This window comes from Mus pahari, chromosome 2 (assembly GCF_900095145.1).
Source record: "Mus pahari chromosome 2, PAHARI_EIJ_v1.1, whole genome shotgun sequence".
NCBI classification, from domain to species: domain Eukaryota; kingdom Metazoa; phylum Chordata; class Mammalia; order Rodentia; family Muridae; genus Mus; species Mus pahari.
The window spans coordinates 11,131,944-11,149,095 of record NC_034591.1 but is presented as its reverse complement, the minus strand read 5'-3'; the positions used below and the strand labels follow the sequence as shown (position 1 = coordinate 11,149,095).

The window sequence follows — 17,152 nt, the reverse complement described above, 5'->3', positions numbered from 1 at the left end:
GAGGCCCCTTGGTCTTGCAAACTTTATATGACCCAGCACAGGGGAAGGCCAGGACCAAGAAGTGGGAGTGGGTGGGTAGGGGAGCAGGGGCGGGGAGACGGTATAGGGAACTTTTGGGATAGCATTTGAAATGTAAATAAAGAAAATATCTAATAAAAAAAAAAGATGTTGTAATTTAAATGAATGTTAAATTTCAGAAAATAAAGTTTGCATCACTGCAGAAAACAAATGTTGAAAATTCAGACATGGACCAGTTCCTTTGCAGGAACCCTCTGCACCCAATGTGTCCCTGTAGGTCACCACCAGCAGTGATGCACGGGGTAGCAGGGTATGCACAGAACAGCTGCCAGCGCACAGGTCATCACACGGCATGAGCACCTCAAAGCTCAACAAACTTGCTCTGAACTTTAGGCGATGCAAACAACACAAAGCATATACCATGCATTAGTATAAGTCAATCCAAACATGCCACAGCCAGTAGGGTAAGACATCTTAATTTAGATGAAAAACAATGACAAAACCTTCCTGGAGAAGGAATAATTCAGCTGTTACACAGGATCCGCCAATGTTTCACCCCTAAGTATTGTAATCGAGGAGTCTGTATTTGCCAACACCTTGACTTGTAATAAAGACCTCATGTTATAAGATACTAGTATTAAAATGTTAGAAAATAAACTTAAAGTTTTATTCTTTAAAAAAAAATAATAACTACAACAGATTTCATGACTCTATGAAGCACATGACACTATCACCTTCTAGACTCAAATCTGTTTCTATAAAATTAAATCATGAAAACATTACGCTTCTCAAGAGACATTAGATAAAATGCCATGTTAGAATTAGTTTAAAGTAGACAAGACTACCAAGAAGAAACAAATAAATAGACAAGGGAGCGCTGCAGACCAGCCAAATGTCCCAGACAGGTCAAAAAATTTTAAACGATCAATAAAATGAAACGAAGCAGAATAATCAATTCCATTTAATAAGATGAGATATCAAGCTTGTGCTTATTTAATTTAGATTATAGTCAGAGTCACACATCTCAGAGTTTGGAATGGCCTGATTTACTTCTGTTTCCTCTGGGAATTCAGGAAATAGTGCAAGTTGCTGGCACAACTCAGACCATTGGGGCAATCTAAGCCCCTATGTTCAGGGGATTTGAGCACTCTCAGGACAGATGTCTCTAAAAACTAAATTAGAAGTCAAAGTAAACATCTGCTCTACAGGAAAATTAAATAGTACATATCTAGATAATTATTTATTTGGTGATATTTTCATTTTTCTTTAAATTTTTAGTATTTAGAGCCTAAAATAACATCAGCATGGTTATTGGATTTGTGTTCACTTTTTTTCTTTGAGAATTTTTGGAGACTTGCCTGTGATTTTATTAACAACCCATATGGACTGCTTAAGGAGGAAAAACAAAAAACAAGGATCAGACTAATTCCCATTTATTGTGATTAATTTTTACACACACACACACACACACTCATTTTTGTGGTAAAATCGCTTCACCAATCTAAAATTTAATATGATAGCATTCATATTGATTTTGTATGACATGTATTAAGATTTCTGAATTGCATCATTTAAGCCAAAATGTTCTAAATGTTTTATGTTGCCTGTTTTACTGCTACCTGCGTTTTACAGAACATATGAGAATATATGATGAATTGTGGCTTCCACAGCATAAGGCCAGGAAGGCAGGGCAGTGATTCACACCTGGCAGTGGTACCCCCTGAAAGGGGCTGTGTTTCTTCCAGAGTGTGCACAGCAACCACACATGAATGCCTTGCTGTTTAGACAAGCAAATGGAGTTACATTCTGAAATTCTGTAAATGGAAATCATGTGTGTGTGAGTGTGTGTGTGTGTGTGTGTGTGTGTGTCTGTGTGTGTGTGTGTGTGTGTGTGTGTGTGTGTGTGCACGCACGTGTGTTAATTTTAACAAAAACAGCAGAAAAGGGAAGAATACTGAGCAGGAGCCCTTAAGGTCAAGCCTGATGTCCATAGTACTACAGTGGAGGCATTTTCTACAAAGTCAACCATGAGTTATAAGCTCCCAGAACACTGCGGGTAAGGAAGGCCACTTGTTCCCTAGGAAAAGAACTTGCTATGTGAACCTATTTTAAAAATAATTCCATAGCATTCAATTTGAAAAATTATAGCACTTTGTGATCAGTTACTGAGAGCAGTGAATATGTCAACAGAGAATGGAATAGTGTGGCCAGACGGTCCTATTTTCAGCAAGGTTCACATCGTACATACTTCTAATTGTAAATAGTCAAACAAGTCACGTTATAATTTCATTTCTGTTTCAAGTCATGACTCTGAATATATTCTACAATCTTATACCTACTCTATACCTATTTTGGACACCACTTCCTTATGCCTGGCTATGAGTAGGGATTTATTTTATAGCTACATGGTATATAAAGACATCTTTGATTGAAATAAAGAAGCAAAGATGTCATAAAATGTCACTAAGTTATTATCAGAAAACAGAGTTCTCAAGAGTTTCCAGATGGGGCTAGAGATATGGCTCAGCAGTTAGAGCACTGGCTGCTCTTCCAGAGGTCCTGAGTTCAACTCCCAGAAACCACACGGTGGCTCACAACCATCAGTAATGGGATCTGATACCCTCTTCTGGTATATCTGAAGATAGCTACAGTGCACTCATATAGATAAAATAAATAAATATTTTTTAAAAAAAAGATAAAAAAGAGTTTCCAGATGGCTCCCCGCAAACTGGCTGATTCAGAAATGTGCAAGTACAAGCACATTCTAAAGAAAACAACTGACCGTCTTTAAATACTTGCTTTGCTTTGAGGGAAACGATGAATCATGACCACAAGGAACATAACAATGTGCTACACTTGAGCAGATCATTCTTCATGACAAATACAAACTTGGTGACATGCCAGCATGGCATGGGTTAATGAACATAGAACCTGGAGAGCCTACATTTGTTCTTGATTCTGATGAGAACTGAATTCCTGGCCTTTCTATGATTTATTTCTGTTATGAAAGCTACCCCTACATCTGCAACTCTTTGTCATCTATTACTCACCACATGCCTGGGACATTATATGTTCATGTTCTAGGATTTCTAGTCTGTATTTAAGCCTTTTTTTTTAAAAAAAAAAAAAAACTTCTTCTATAGCGTTTAAATGTGTGAAGCAGGTTGAGGGTTAAGACAGCAGGAGGTAACTAGGGGGTTATAACAGGCTGGAGGGCAGGCGTATCACCTGAAAAGGCAGTCAAGTCAAAATAACTTTGTTTTTATACAACTTGAACCCAGAAAATTAAATATTTAGTTGAACATGTAGCTTCACACTTGTTAGCAAAACTTTAGATGCTTATTATCAAATTTGACTTGTAAGCTAAACATAAAACGCTATTCAAAGGCATTCTCCTTAGCAGCCAAACTAAATATTTAACTGTCTACTAGAGCTCTCCTCTGGGATGTCCTTGAGCAAGGCTTTCCTATAAATGTTTGACTTTTAAACCCTTTGTCTGAAGCACTGTAGGCTATCCACATCTGCAACCGTGCGCAGTTTTCACTGCAGACCTAACTGCGGTCTCCCACTAACTCTGATGACCCTCTGCTCCCTGTGTGCATAATCTCTGGACACAAACTTTATGGTTTACATTTCCGCATCTTCACTTCTGTCTTTACTATCTTTCTAATAAAATTTCTGCTTCTAAGTATTTTTCAACTCAAATTCATGGAGTGTATCATACATGAATAATTCGTGTTGTTAAATTTGTTTTTCCTGATGATGAGAATTTCTTTGTGTCAGTTTTGTTTTATGATTTTAGGTATGTTCCGTATATCCCGGGATCTTTCTCTGCAGGGACAAAGCATATATGACATGTTGTTTTCCTTTCTTACTTGAAAAGCACAACTCCAATTCTTAGACTTATGTCTGTGTCTTCATTACTCTGGTTTTCCTCCTTAATTGTAACTTTGCAGGTTTTTCCATTACTGCTCCCTATGTTATTAGTTTTTTTAAAAAAGAAAGACCTTTCCCATTTTAGGACTAGGATAGGCTCAGATGGGAGGTTTTATTTTTGTTTTCTTCCAAGCCATTAAACTAGAGAGCAGAGGAAGACATAAAATGTTGTCCAGTTTGAACAAGAGAAATTCACAAAGGTCAAGTATTTTTTTTTAAATGAGTATATTTAAATTATTTTCCTTCAAATTTCAGTGACTAATACAGATTTAAGATGAGGCATGGATAGATAGAAAATGGGCCCTTTAAGAAAGTATCTAAGTGTGGAGGACAGAAAGCGGAAAATGCTTAGAATAGATCTACTGTATTCGTTTCTTTAGCCCCTTTCACACTTATGTAAGATGAGATTTCATCTTAGATTCATTGACTTATAGAAGAAAGAAGAACCCTCCATTGGTGACTCTATTGTATATATTTTATTTTAACCACACAAAGTTGCTCTCTGGAAAATAATACTCTGATTCACCAAGGGAATCATTGTAAAGCTTGGTGGTACCTCCAAGAAGAAAGCCATTTTAACACCAAAAGTTGTCATGGTCTTAAATACCACACTCAACAATACATATTCAATGACCAAACCAATGGATATTATCTATGAACACAATATTTAGGAATATTTCTGTATTATTATAATGTGCTGAATGATTTAAAGCCTATTTAAATTTTGGAAGCAAAAAGCTGAGATCATTTAAACAACTCTTGCATGTATGTTAGACTAATGTCTAGGTAAAACTTAATGTTTTAGAGTAAGAAAGGAAGTGAAGTGAATGATCATAATGTGTGGGAAACGGAGAATATGGCCTCTGTGTTGCAACTCATGGAAGTTGAAAAGCAAATTACCTAGCACAAAACTAGGGAGAAAGTTAAAAAATACTAAACAGCAGTTCAGAGTTTATAATCTTTCAGTCTTTTGTGCAAGGAATAAATAAACTTCAGTTTTTGGCTACTTGCATATTTATTGAAATAAACAGAACAATTTTAATAGGAGAGCAGTTTCTTAATTTAGCAATATAGTTAGTATTGATGTAGAAGATGGTAATCTGATATTGTAGATTGAGAACAGTTATGGTGAGCCAAATACAAGCCAAAACAATATGCTAGCATTTTGATTTGTGAGCATTTTATATATAAATATCAAGTAATGAATATGTAATCATGAATGGCTCAAGTCATTAATTCCCCTATACTGTAAAGACGAATAAACTGTATCATCTATACTAGTACAACTTTGATAGATAAGTAATAGCCTATGGGGTAAAATGAGAAAATTTAACCCTTTAGAGCCCTAAAATAGAAGAGAGTGTAGTATTTATAGTTCTTTATTATGTTTTCTGAATAATGTTTCGATTGTAGAAAGTAATTTACTAATAGTTACCAAAATACATGCATTAGAATGAAAAGTTTTATACCCATTTTATATAAAAGTGCTTTTCCCTCCAATTTAAAGATTCAGGTACATTTAAATGATAGAAGATACGTGGGTAGAATATTGCCACTATCTTTAATACACTGGGAAAAGTAACTGGAGACAGGTAGAAAAACTGTTATCTCCTAATCACTACTCTTCTATGTCATTTAAATAGCTGACTTTGATACTTTACCTGGCACATGCACATCAGAGAAAGAAAATAAATTCTACTTGTCCCCGTGCTATGAAGCTGTAGGGTTAATTACAGGTTGCGAACAATGACTGCAGAAGAAATGATAAGTGTAACCTTCAAAATAGGCTCTGTAGGGCAAAGGAGACTTCCTCTAATGCTAATTACCTCCTTTTCTGGTGTAAGAAAGAGAGAGGAAGAGGGAGGGAAGGACTGGAGGAAAGGAGGGAATAAGATGGAAGGAAGGAGAAGAGACTGAGACTAAAAGTAACTGAGACAGACTGAGAAAGATACAGACAACACACACACACAAACACACACGCACATACACTGAAACAGACAGACAGACAGAGACAGAGACAGAAACAGACCAAGACTGAAACCAAGAAAACAGACTAAGCAAAATAGCATCCTGGATAGTCAAGTGATTAACTATGAATTTCCACACTAGTTTGGTACCCAGAAGTTACATAAAAGAAGAATCGGAATACCATCAGCACCTTACGTTTCTATAAAAAAGGAAATTTTAGCAGATAGCTAATTATGCATGTTATAGTTCCTCATAAAATTTCAAAAACTGATATGAAATATTCCAAACCAACTATACTAGGCTAATTTAAAAAATCAACGTATGGCGCAATTCAGGTTAAAACTTAGGACAACATTGTATCACCCATATTTTTTCTCAAAATCCTTCTGAAACTTAACACTTTTGAGGTAATCCCTCCAAAATATAATGTTGACTAATTATATTATTGAGTAGGTGTTAGCAGAAGAGTTCATTTCATGGTATCCCACCAATGTTACCCTTTAGAGCCCTGGAAGAGGGCCCATTGTGGGTGGTGGCATCTCTGGGCTGGTAGACTTGGGTTTTATAAGAAAGCAAGCTGAGCAAGCCAGGGGAAGCAAGCAAGCCAGTAAAGAACATCCCTCCATGGCCTCTGCATCAGCTCCTGCTTGCTGACCTGCTTGAGTTCCAGTCCTGACATCCTTTGGTGATGAACAGCAGTATGGAAGTGTAAGCTGAATAAACCCTTTCCTCCCCAACTTGCTTCTTGGTCATGATGTTTGTGCAGGAATAGAAACCCTGACTAAGACACCAGTGTTACATTGGATTTTGATAAACCCACTGATATTAAGCAGAATACAGAGATGGTTCTATTCAGATCTACCCTCAACATGCCCTTAGACATGTAATACACATATCTAAGCCACCCACACACATGGAGGCACTTACAGGATGGGCTGGGTCAGAAACAAAATGTTAGAATACAATTTCTAATATAGAAAAGCCAGGAAACTCTCAGTACAAGGTAAGCAGGAGTTAACACCATCACCTAGCTCCATCTAACTAATGTTTTGCCCTTGTCATCTATCAGTCTCTTTAGATGTGTCCAATCCGGTGTCAGTTGCTTAAATCAATCCTTCATCATTGGAAACAACGTAATGTACAGTGTTTTAATACTTACATCAAGATCATCCTTAGCATTATAGTAGACAACTTCATTGCTCTAAAACAGAAAAAGAGAATGTCGTGTTGATAACAAAGCATAAACAAGAAATACTTTACCTAGCATTACCTAAATGCATATTTTTAGTATTCTAAGTAATGACTTTTTCACAAATTGTTTATACCATGTACCCCATGAAACCCATAGATCCACAAATGTTTTCAGAAACACCAAAGCAGTACACTAGGGCCGAAATTATAGAACAACTTATAGTGGAGAAAAGAGCTTAGAACAGGATTTAAAGCATTGTCTAAGAGAAAGAACATAAAGAGTTCATAGGTTAAGTGCATCCTTGGGACACACAAGTAAACACAAAAATACAATAAATAATACACACTATAAAATAAGACAATTTATTTATTAGTATTAAAATATTTTTGATCTTCATATATAACTTTCCACTGTATTAACTCTTGAAGACAAAATAAATGCTGTGAAAAATTTTTTCATGAGTTTTAAAAAAACCTCAGATTGTAAATACCAAATTTTATATGTCAAATTATATAGAATCAAATTAGTATTATTTCTAATATTCTTGTGAAATGGTAAATTATGCTTTATATTTGAGCAAGAATAAATATAATTGACAGTTCCTCTAACATGATTTTGCTGAACTATACTGAAAATGTGTGTTTTTTGATTTATGTTTTATGTATGAGTATGTTTTTCCTCACACATATATGTGTACTATGTGCATGCCTCGTGCCTGTGGAGGTCAGAGGAGGGTTTGGATCACCTAGAACTGGTGAGATGCCATGTAGGCTCTGGGAAATGAACCCAGGTTTATTGCAAGTAGAGTTGATGCTCTTAATTATTGATACGTTCTCTCCAGTCTCCAAGATACTAAGACTATAAATGAGAAATATGAATCGTGCTTCAGAAGGACAATATAAAAGAATAAAAATGGCTGTCGGGATTATAAGTTCCTTTTCTTGTGTCTTGAGGCTAGTTCTACATCTGTACTAGCAAACTGTAAAGATGTTCTTCTATGTGCCTTATACACATCTAGTAGCATAGGTAACTTTAAAGTTGTATTAATAGCAAGTTTATGATAAGTAGTGCTTTAAAAGATAACATAACTGGGCTCTGAGTTTACCAACATAATATGTTGTTATAGCTTTCTTACAGGAAAAAGGTTTCAAAATTATGGCATTTAGGGAAAAAAAAGGGAGTCTGGAGACAGGGCTACACATCTGCATGCATGTACTTCTCATTGGTAGAAACAGAACACAGATCTCGGCATCCGCATAGGATGTCCATAACCACCTGCAACTCCCAGCACCAGAATAGGATGTCCATAACCACCTGCAACTCTAATCTTCAGGAAACCTGAAGACCTGTCAGGAACTCTGGGCGTTTTTACCTCTCAAGCACTCAAGCGAACACACAGACACACAGACACACACACACACACACACACACACACACACACACTAAGCCTTGTAAAAAAATTGTAACTTTTTTTCATGTGTTTAAAAGTCACAGGTGTCTGGGAGTGTAGGATTACATTTGGTTAACCATTCTAGAATTAATAGACTCAACTGATTAATCAAATGTATGAATATATGCCTCTTCATGAAGAAAAACACAGTTTTGTTTCCCAACTTACTAAAAATAGTAACGAGGTCCCACTATTTGTTGTTAATATGAAAAGCCTACCTTGATATTTAAGAGTCTATTCTAGTCTCTATAAAGACTGAAGAACCTCAAACACTAAATATTATAGAAGATGGTTCATCACACTGATTAAAACCCATAAATTGCAATTTAATTCTTGGAGGATTAATAGATCTTTTAAAAATATAATTTGATTTTTGAAGTGGCTTGGTAGTGAACTTTAATGAGCACCGAATTTCCAATTCCTGAAACTTCTTACAGAATCCTTGTGACTGAGCTAAATCCATAAGCAGGAGACACTTCCAAGTCCCCCTGAGACCTACACCTAATCACTTCTTTATTGATTCCACTTGCAATGCAGTCATTTATGTTTCAGAGACAATTTTCAGTTTAGAATGTGAATCCTGGCAACAAGTTAAACACAGAGTAAGTTAGTCTCCTTTGGAAACTTCATTCTCTACTGCATGCTTCTTGCATTTACAAAATCAGAACATGCAGAAAATACAGTGCTGCTGTGTGAAACTGCATGCACCTCAGTATCATCTTTTCAGCAGAAAGATTCAAAGCTATACATCATTGTGACAGGCTAACTGCCTGAATATGTAAACGGGGTCCAGGATTTTGCTGCCTATCAGAAACACATGTCAGTGACAAAGACAGAAACTACCTCATAGTAAAAGGCCTCATGTCTTAGTCAGGGTTTGTATTCCTGCACAAAACATCATGACCAAGAAGCATTTGGGAGAGGAGAGAGTTTGTTCACCTTACACAACCACATTGTTGCTCATCATCAAAGGAAGTCAGGTCAGGAACTCACACAGGGCAGGAACTTGGAGGCAGGAGCTGATAGTGAGGCCATGTGAGGGTGCTGCTTACTGGCTTGCTTCCCCTGGCCTGCTCAGGGAGGCCTCCTAACTCCAGTTTGTGTCAAGTTGATACACAAGACCAGCCAGTACACCTCAGAAGATGGAAAGATCTCCTATGCTCATGGATTGAGCCATGAGAATGGCCATCTTACCAAAAGCAACCTACAGATCCAATGCAATACCCAGCAAAATTTCAACACAATTCTTCCAAGACATGGAAGGAGCAATTCTCAATTTCATATAGAAAAGAAAAAAAAAAAAACCCAGATAGCAAAAACAATTCTCAAATAAAAGATCTTCTGGGAGAAACACCATTTGTGATCCCACGCTATACCACAAACCAATAGTGATAAAGACACCATACTATTGGTACAGAGACAGACAGGTCAATCAATGGATCAGAACTGAAGACCCAAAAATAAACCCACATAGCTATGGACACTAGATTTTTGACCAAGAAGCCAAAACCATCCAGTGGAAAAAAGAAAGCGCTCTCAATAAATGGCACTGGCCTAACTGGCAGTCTGTATGTAGATGGCCCACCATGCCACGGGGCACATGTTCTACTGTTCATAGCAGCCTCGTTTGTGATAGCCAGAAGCTGGAAGCAACCCAGATGTCCCATGACAGAAGAATGGATACAGAAAATGTGGTTCATTTACACAGTGGAATACTATTCAGCTATTTAGAATGAAGACATGCAGAGTTTTGCAGGCAAAACGATGGAACTAGAAAATATCATTCTGAGTGAGATAACCCAAACCCAAAAGGACATGTATGGTATGTATTCACTAATAAGTAGATACTATCCAGAAAGTACAGGATACCTAGGACACAACCGAAAGACTGTAAATTCTTATAGTGACTGTAACAAACGGAAAGACCCAAGTGAGAATGCTTCCATCCCACTTAAAAGGGGGAAGAAAATAATCATGGGAGGCAGAGAGAGGAAGGAACCTGAGTGGGAAAGGGGAGGGAGATGGGAAAAGAAGAACACGATCAGGAATTGGGGGGGAAGAGGAGAGAAGCCCAGAGAACCAGGAGAGAATGGAAATACGCAGCCTCCGGGAGAGGGAGGTGACAGGTAAGCAAGTTAGAAAGTACCAAAGACCCAAAGATCTGGGAGGTGAGACAGTCTCAGGACTCAATGGAGGTGACCTTAGCCAAAGTGCCCAACAATGGGGAGAGGGAACTTGTGGAATCCACCTCCAGTAGAAAAGACAGGAAGGGACAGGGTTACTAACCTATAGTCAAAATATTTGAGCCAGAATTCTTCCTGTCTAAATAAACTGCAGGGACAAAAGGAGAGGAGACTGAAAGAAACACAGGCCAATGACCAGCCCAACTTGGGATTCATTACATGGTGGGGCATTAGAGGGAAGGGCTCCAAGGCCTGACACTATTATTGATGTTATGATGTGCTTACAGACAAGAGCATAGAATGGCTGTCCTCTGAGCGGTCCAACCCGAAGCTGACTGAGGCACAGATGCCAACGACTGGACTGAAGTGGAATTAGGGGAAGGATTGAAGAAGGGGAAGGGGATGGCAGCCCCATAGGAAGATGAACAGTCTCAACTAACTCAGACCCCAGGAACATATATATGTGCCCCTGGCACATATGTATCAAAGGACTGCCTGGTCTGGCCTCTGTGGAAGAAGATGTACTTAATCTTGGAGAGACTTGAGGCCTCGGGGAAGGGGGAGGGCCAATGGGAGGAAGCAACCTCTTGGAGGCAATGGGGAGGAGGAATGGATTGAGGAACTGTGGGGGCGGAGACTGGTTGAATTGTAAGTAAATAAACAAAAACAAAAAAATTCATTGAGAGTTTCTAATTTATTCCCTTTTTACCATACTCTTTATATAAATCCTGTTATTTAACTATACTTTCTAAAATTGTTCATTTCTTCTAAAACTGTTTCTGAAAATGATTATTCCAAAGTTTCTTTAAATTTTATGTATTTATACTAGGCCTTTTGGGCTCCATGTGACATCATTCATTCTACTTGATATTTTAAAGTGAACTGAAGAAAATGCAAATGTTATGTGTGTGTGTCTGTGTGTGTGTGTGTGTGTGTGTGTGTGCAATTAAAATTTGAATGTACATATGACATATAAACTAAATATAAGTACATACTGTTATGTTACACTGAGTTAGTCATAAAATTATAAGGCAAACTAAACATCTACATTCCTTCTTGAACCCAGATATGAAATATTTTATAGTTTAAAAGAGTTAATTCTTAACACAGTGCAAAATTCTACATGTGTTAAATATATAAATTTTTTTAATAGGACAAATGTGTTTTTATAGCAGATAAAAAAAAATGTCAAAGCACTAAGTTAAATCTGTGTGTTGGATTGGGAAGGCAACAGATCTTACTGGAATGTGCACTGCCTAATGGCTAATACTTTATGTTCTCTCCATCAGTAAATGTGACATGGCTTTAGGACAGCAGGTCTCAAGCTGTCGCTGCCATCATCCCTTTGGGTCTTTCTCAGGGGACACCTAAGAACATTGAAAAATACAGACATTCACATTACATTTCATACATCAGTAGCATATATTTCAATATTTCCTTATTAAACCTAACACAAAAAGGTCAATTGGTCAATTCATTAGGATGAATGTATACAACAATTAAGTTTTTGAAACAGTCAAATTTTGAATTAGTCATATAGTTCTCATCTATGTCAAAATGACCCTAAAATATTAATGAATAGATTTTATAACCTTATTAAATGGCTTTCTGGTTCCATTTTCTTATGTTTTCCTTTAGAAAAACAATGATAATTTTGGTTGGAATTTTTATGTATATATTTCAACACTGCTTGCCTCAGAAGTGATTTTAAGTTTCAAGATCTCACATTAGGGAACTCATCAATTACTTTTCATATCATATTCATTTATAGCGAATGTTTTTTACTACATACAATATTTGTGCAGGGATGTTGAACTAAATCAGCACACAGTAGGTGATTCAAGCTGGAAACACCAAACTCTTTTAAGAATGAGATAAAAGACACAATTCACGGACATAAAAGGTAACGTGTTAGCTCAAGGAAATTCTATATTCCGATGATATTATTCAGAGAACTATGATTAGGACAAACTAACTACCCAAAAAATTACTAGAGGGAATTTAATTTTAAAAGAAGAGAGTTGAATGCTTAAAGACACAGACGTCAAGAAGAGGCAAATGTGTCAGGTGAACTCCTCATCCCTTGCTTGACCTGTTCCCCTGCCTCCAGCCCACTATTTAGGGAAATATCTGGATCAGCATATGAAGAGCCAGATCCCAAACCCTACAGATTATCCCAATTTAGCAGGTTCTATGACTTGGGTGACTTTATTGTACTTGGATTTAGTTTAACATTTCTTCACATATGCGAGTATGACTTTCTGTAGCAGAACCAATAGCTGCACACAAGGATGGTAGGAAGAGTAACTGTTGCTATCCCTAGTTATGGCCATCAACAATTGTTCTGACCTCTTTCTCAGAGCTTAGTACTGGAGATACAGGCCACCTGAGGAGCAAATCCAGGCACGTCAGCAGTCAGTGGCAAGGAGTTCCAGGTCTAGACCTGGCAATACCCTAACTTGCTATATTAAAAACCTCTTAGTATATGTAGATATCAAAGAATTAGACATTTCAAAGAGTTAACTCTAATTCCTTTCTATTAATGAAAGAGAGGGGCGGTTGATTGTTAATAGCTTATCTAGCCTCACTAAAGTTCCCTGAATCCTTCCTTCCAGAAAGTATTGTCAGTATTATCTAAATGCTTGATTAAACTGTAGCATATATCCTAACAACTATAGGTATTGATGACAGAATGAGTTATTATGTTTCTTAATTACAACTAAATATTTTAATGAAAATTATTAACTATTATCACCTAAGAAAATAGTCCAGATAAAAACAGTATCAAAGTAAGGTACAGTATTATGGAATAAAGCCAGCAACAGCTTCAACTAGACCATGAATTAGTGAAACCTACAGAGAGAGCTTTTTCATAACTAAGTCATCTCAAATGACAAAAACAAATTGTTCTGCTTCTGATTTTAACCAAGTAAGTTAGATGGGTATTACCCCCTTGAAATAAATTTACTTATATGGTCCATTCTAATATAATATTGCTGCTTGGTGAAATTTAAAACATCCCCGCATAAGTTAAGAGGTAATTACTTTAGTCTCTTAGTATCTATTGAGAATCAAAAATCAAATCTGGGCAGAATAGGCTACTCCATCTTAATAATACATATTATGAGTGACAGCTCCTGCATGCCAGCTTTCTATAAAAGTCGGTCTCTGATGAATAGCTGTGTTAAAAGTCTGAGGTCTAAGAACCGAGCTCCCTGTAGAAATAAGATCCTGCTGTGAGTGACCTAAGTACTAGAACCAAAAGTTATGAATTTATAATCCACGCTCCAAATGGACGGCAAGCACATCATTCCAATGGAGATTAACTTCTGTAAAATTTGATAAATCTTTTTCTTTCCTGGTACTCTTGATTCTATATATCCCAAAACATTACCTGCTGTATTTTCTCCTGATGTTTTTTAAGCATGATTTTGATTCATTTTTATCATTCTTGACTTTCAAATTAGAATCTGCTGAAGCTATGGATACTCTTCATTAAAAATGAGATATGTCCATCAGTTTTGCATGTGATGATCCAGGGTTTAAATTTTATTAAAATATATTAATAACAATTTGGCCCAGAGACCTTAGACCTTATGTCTAATGTCTGTGTCAAGAAGGAACAACTCCAGTGTGTATGGAGTTTCAACTGGATCCACTGCAACAATGTGCGAGTCAAAAACCGTAAGGACGCGTGGGCTTAGCTGGGCGTGCATGTGAGTGTGGAGAGATGTTTCTAAAGGAGCAGTCCTTTCAAGTGCTCTCGTGTCATTATGTGAAGTTACTGTGCAGACTGATGAGCATGCTGAGAATGTGAAATTGGTAAGAGAAGGACAACAAAAAGGTGAGCAGAGCTGTATTTGGTTATCAGTGTCACCAAGTCACTTATGAAGACACTGGGGACATCTGTGTTCCTATTGCAGGAGAAGAGACAGACAGTGAGGCAACTGGTGTATAGTTGGTTCATATTATGTACAAGAAAAAATAAAAGAGGTGATGACTGGGAAAATATTTAACTACGTGGCACTCACAAATGTTTACAGTTATATGCATATGAAGAAAAAAATTAGAAATATAGACTCATGTATAAAGTTTTAACATTTTGCCCATAAGGCAGACGCCTAGCAAAGTCTATACCAAACCTTGTGAAAACACCTAAACACATGCTTCTTCATTGTTGTTTTTGAGAAACTTATTGCTGAAGAAATCAGTCTGTTGTATAAAAAGAGTTTCAATTCTGTCAGTGGAAGGCTACTGCTGAGACTGAGCTGAGACTGAGACTGGTACCTGTGCATGTACATCTGGAATTAAGCTGAGACTGGTACCTGTGCATACATCTGGAATTAAGTTCTTGCTTTCCCCAGCCTTCTGAGCGTGCTACCATCATGGATGCAGGGATTACTATTTCCTAGAGACAATAAATTCTGATAAAAGCATATACCTAATGGTATTTACTCTTGGAAAAACAGTCATTCACTTTAGGTTGTTTTATTTATCATACTATATCAGTTTAATACTGATGTAATTAGCTTACTAAGAGAATAAGACAGAGAAATGATGTTTATCTATTGTGACCTTATTGTTGTTACTTATTAAACAGGTTTATTTTACATTAATTTCTCAGGTAATTTTTATATTTATAACATCATAGGGTGAAGCTCCATTACAGTGCCTGTGAAGTAAAATATTAGTAAATAGCTCAGCATATATAACCAATCATTAAGTCAAAGTTTCTTAAGGGAATTGACAAGAGAAAAAGTAATAGATCCACTGATCATTGTTATGTTTAGTTGCATAATTACCCATAGATTCTGTCCTGAATATTTATGGTGAAACTACTGACACAATTGAAAATGCCATCTGTAGTGAATCAAATACCTGTACAACTTTTCCAATAGGAAATGTTAATTATATCTACAAAAAAAAAATAAACTTTTAATGGAGAGATTATAATTTTTCTGTGATGCCACAAGGATGTGTTGAACATTGCTCAAACTCTGGCACCTGATAAATAGGTATCAAGGGCTATATGAGAGAATTAGAAATTCTACACTAAGATAGTAAACCTCATAATAGATATGCAACGTTAAAAAATCTTAAATAGAACAAATATGTATACGCACCCCACATAAACATACAACACATATACAATTCAAATAAAATATAGTATAGACCATTTTTAGAACAAAACAAGAAGAAACAAGTAGTAAATTATATCAGAGTTCCTTGGATCTTGGACCTCAACTAGGATCAATTTTTTTCAGCATTAAGAGCAGTCCCAATTTATTTCTTCATCTTATAGACTTTAATAGTAATCTGCCTCTGAGCTATTCTAGTGCTCCAGATGAATTTAATAAATAGAAGCCAGAGACACTGGGAGAAAAGGCAAAAGTAGAATATGAGAAGATAAATTTGTTATTTTCTACAGGCCCCAAGTCTCCGAGGAATCTGAGCTCATAAGTGAGCATGCACATCTGTGATGCTGTAGGACATGTTTCAGTCTGGAGTGTCAGTGATGATTTGGTTGTAATCATCAAACCCATTAATATTTAATCCACGAAATCTTCCACTTCTAATGTCCTTCCCATTGACTTTTACAACACAAAGTTCTTCTTGACTCCTGAACACAGTTAAGAGCACTTGACCACACTAGGAGATCCTAGCAGGAAAGTCACATTAATTTATTCCATTCTGTTATGAGCAGTACATCTCCCAATTAATCACTATCAATTTCAGAAAATCATCATGGTGAAACAAAATATAAAAGTTCAAATTATTGTAGTGAATTGATCCTTAGTATACAATAATCAGTCAAAGAATAACACCAAATAATGTTAAGGATATTATGGCCATGTCAATGCATCACATGTTTTACCGACCACAAGGAGCAGTATATGGGGGGGGGGGGGTTGAGAGAGCTCAGGCATGGTGTGCCTAGTGCATGCTGGCATATTAAATTCTTTAAACCTGGCAACAGAAGAGCCTGCTCTTCTAAAAAATGATTTTAAAATTTTAATTAACCTTTCAGCACATTGTTCTTTGAAATCCCCTTTTCTTTTATTCCTCCCTTCCAAATGAAACAATAGGTTTTAGCACTCTAGATGAATAGGGAGTGTGAAATAGTACTGAAACAAACGTTTTTATTTTATTTGGAACACGTTCTATATTTTAGTCCATTTAAGGAAAGAGCCTTAAAATGGATCCGTATAAAAGCAGAAAGGGAACACATTTTTAACGTGAGTTGTATGCAAGAACATAATGTAGGAAGTCCAGTCAATAGACTGTAGTCAGATAATGCTCAGTCTGGCATCAGGTGCAGGGAACTGGTCTTTGGGAACAAGGCTGCTGAGAACTAATTTTGGGTGACAAAGGGAAAGGCAAAAGAGGGGACCCAGTCAAGGAGTG

The 17,152-nt window shown here is 36.7% G+C and overlaps 1 protein-coding gene across 5 annotated transcripts in view; it reads right to left on the bottom strand.

Moving 5' to 3' along the window:
- Positions 1 to 17,152, bottom strand: part of Cacna2d1 (calcium voltage-gated channel auxiliary subunit alpha2delta 1) — a 426,913-nt gene that overhangs the window by 165,355 nt on the left and 244,406 nt on the right. For all 5 annotated transcript variants that reach the window (XM_021190608.2, XM_021190611.2, XM_021190609.2 and 2 more), the window contains exon 5: positions 7,082 to 7,123. In XM_021190608.2, coding sequence (XP_021046267.1) covers positions 7,082 to 7,123 — 42 coding nt within the window. The remainder of the gene's footprint in view (positions 1 to 7,081; positions 7,124 to 17,152) is intronic.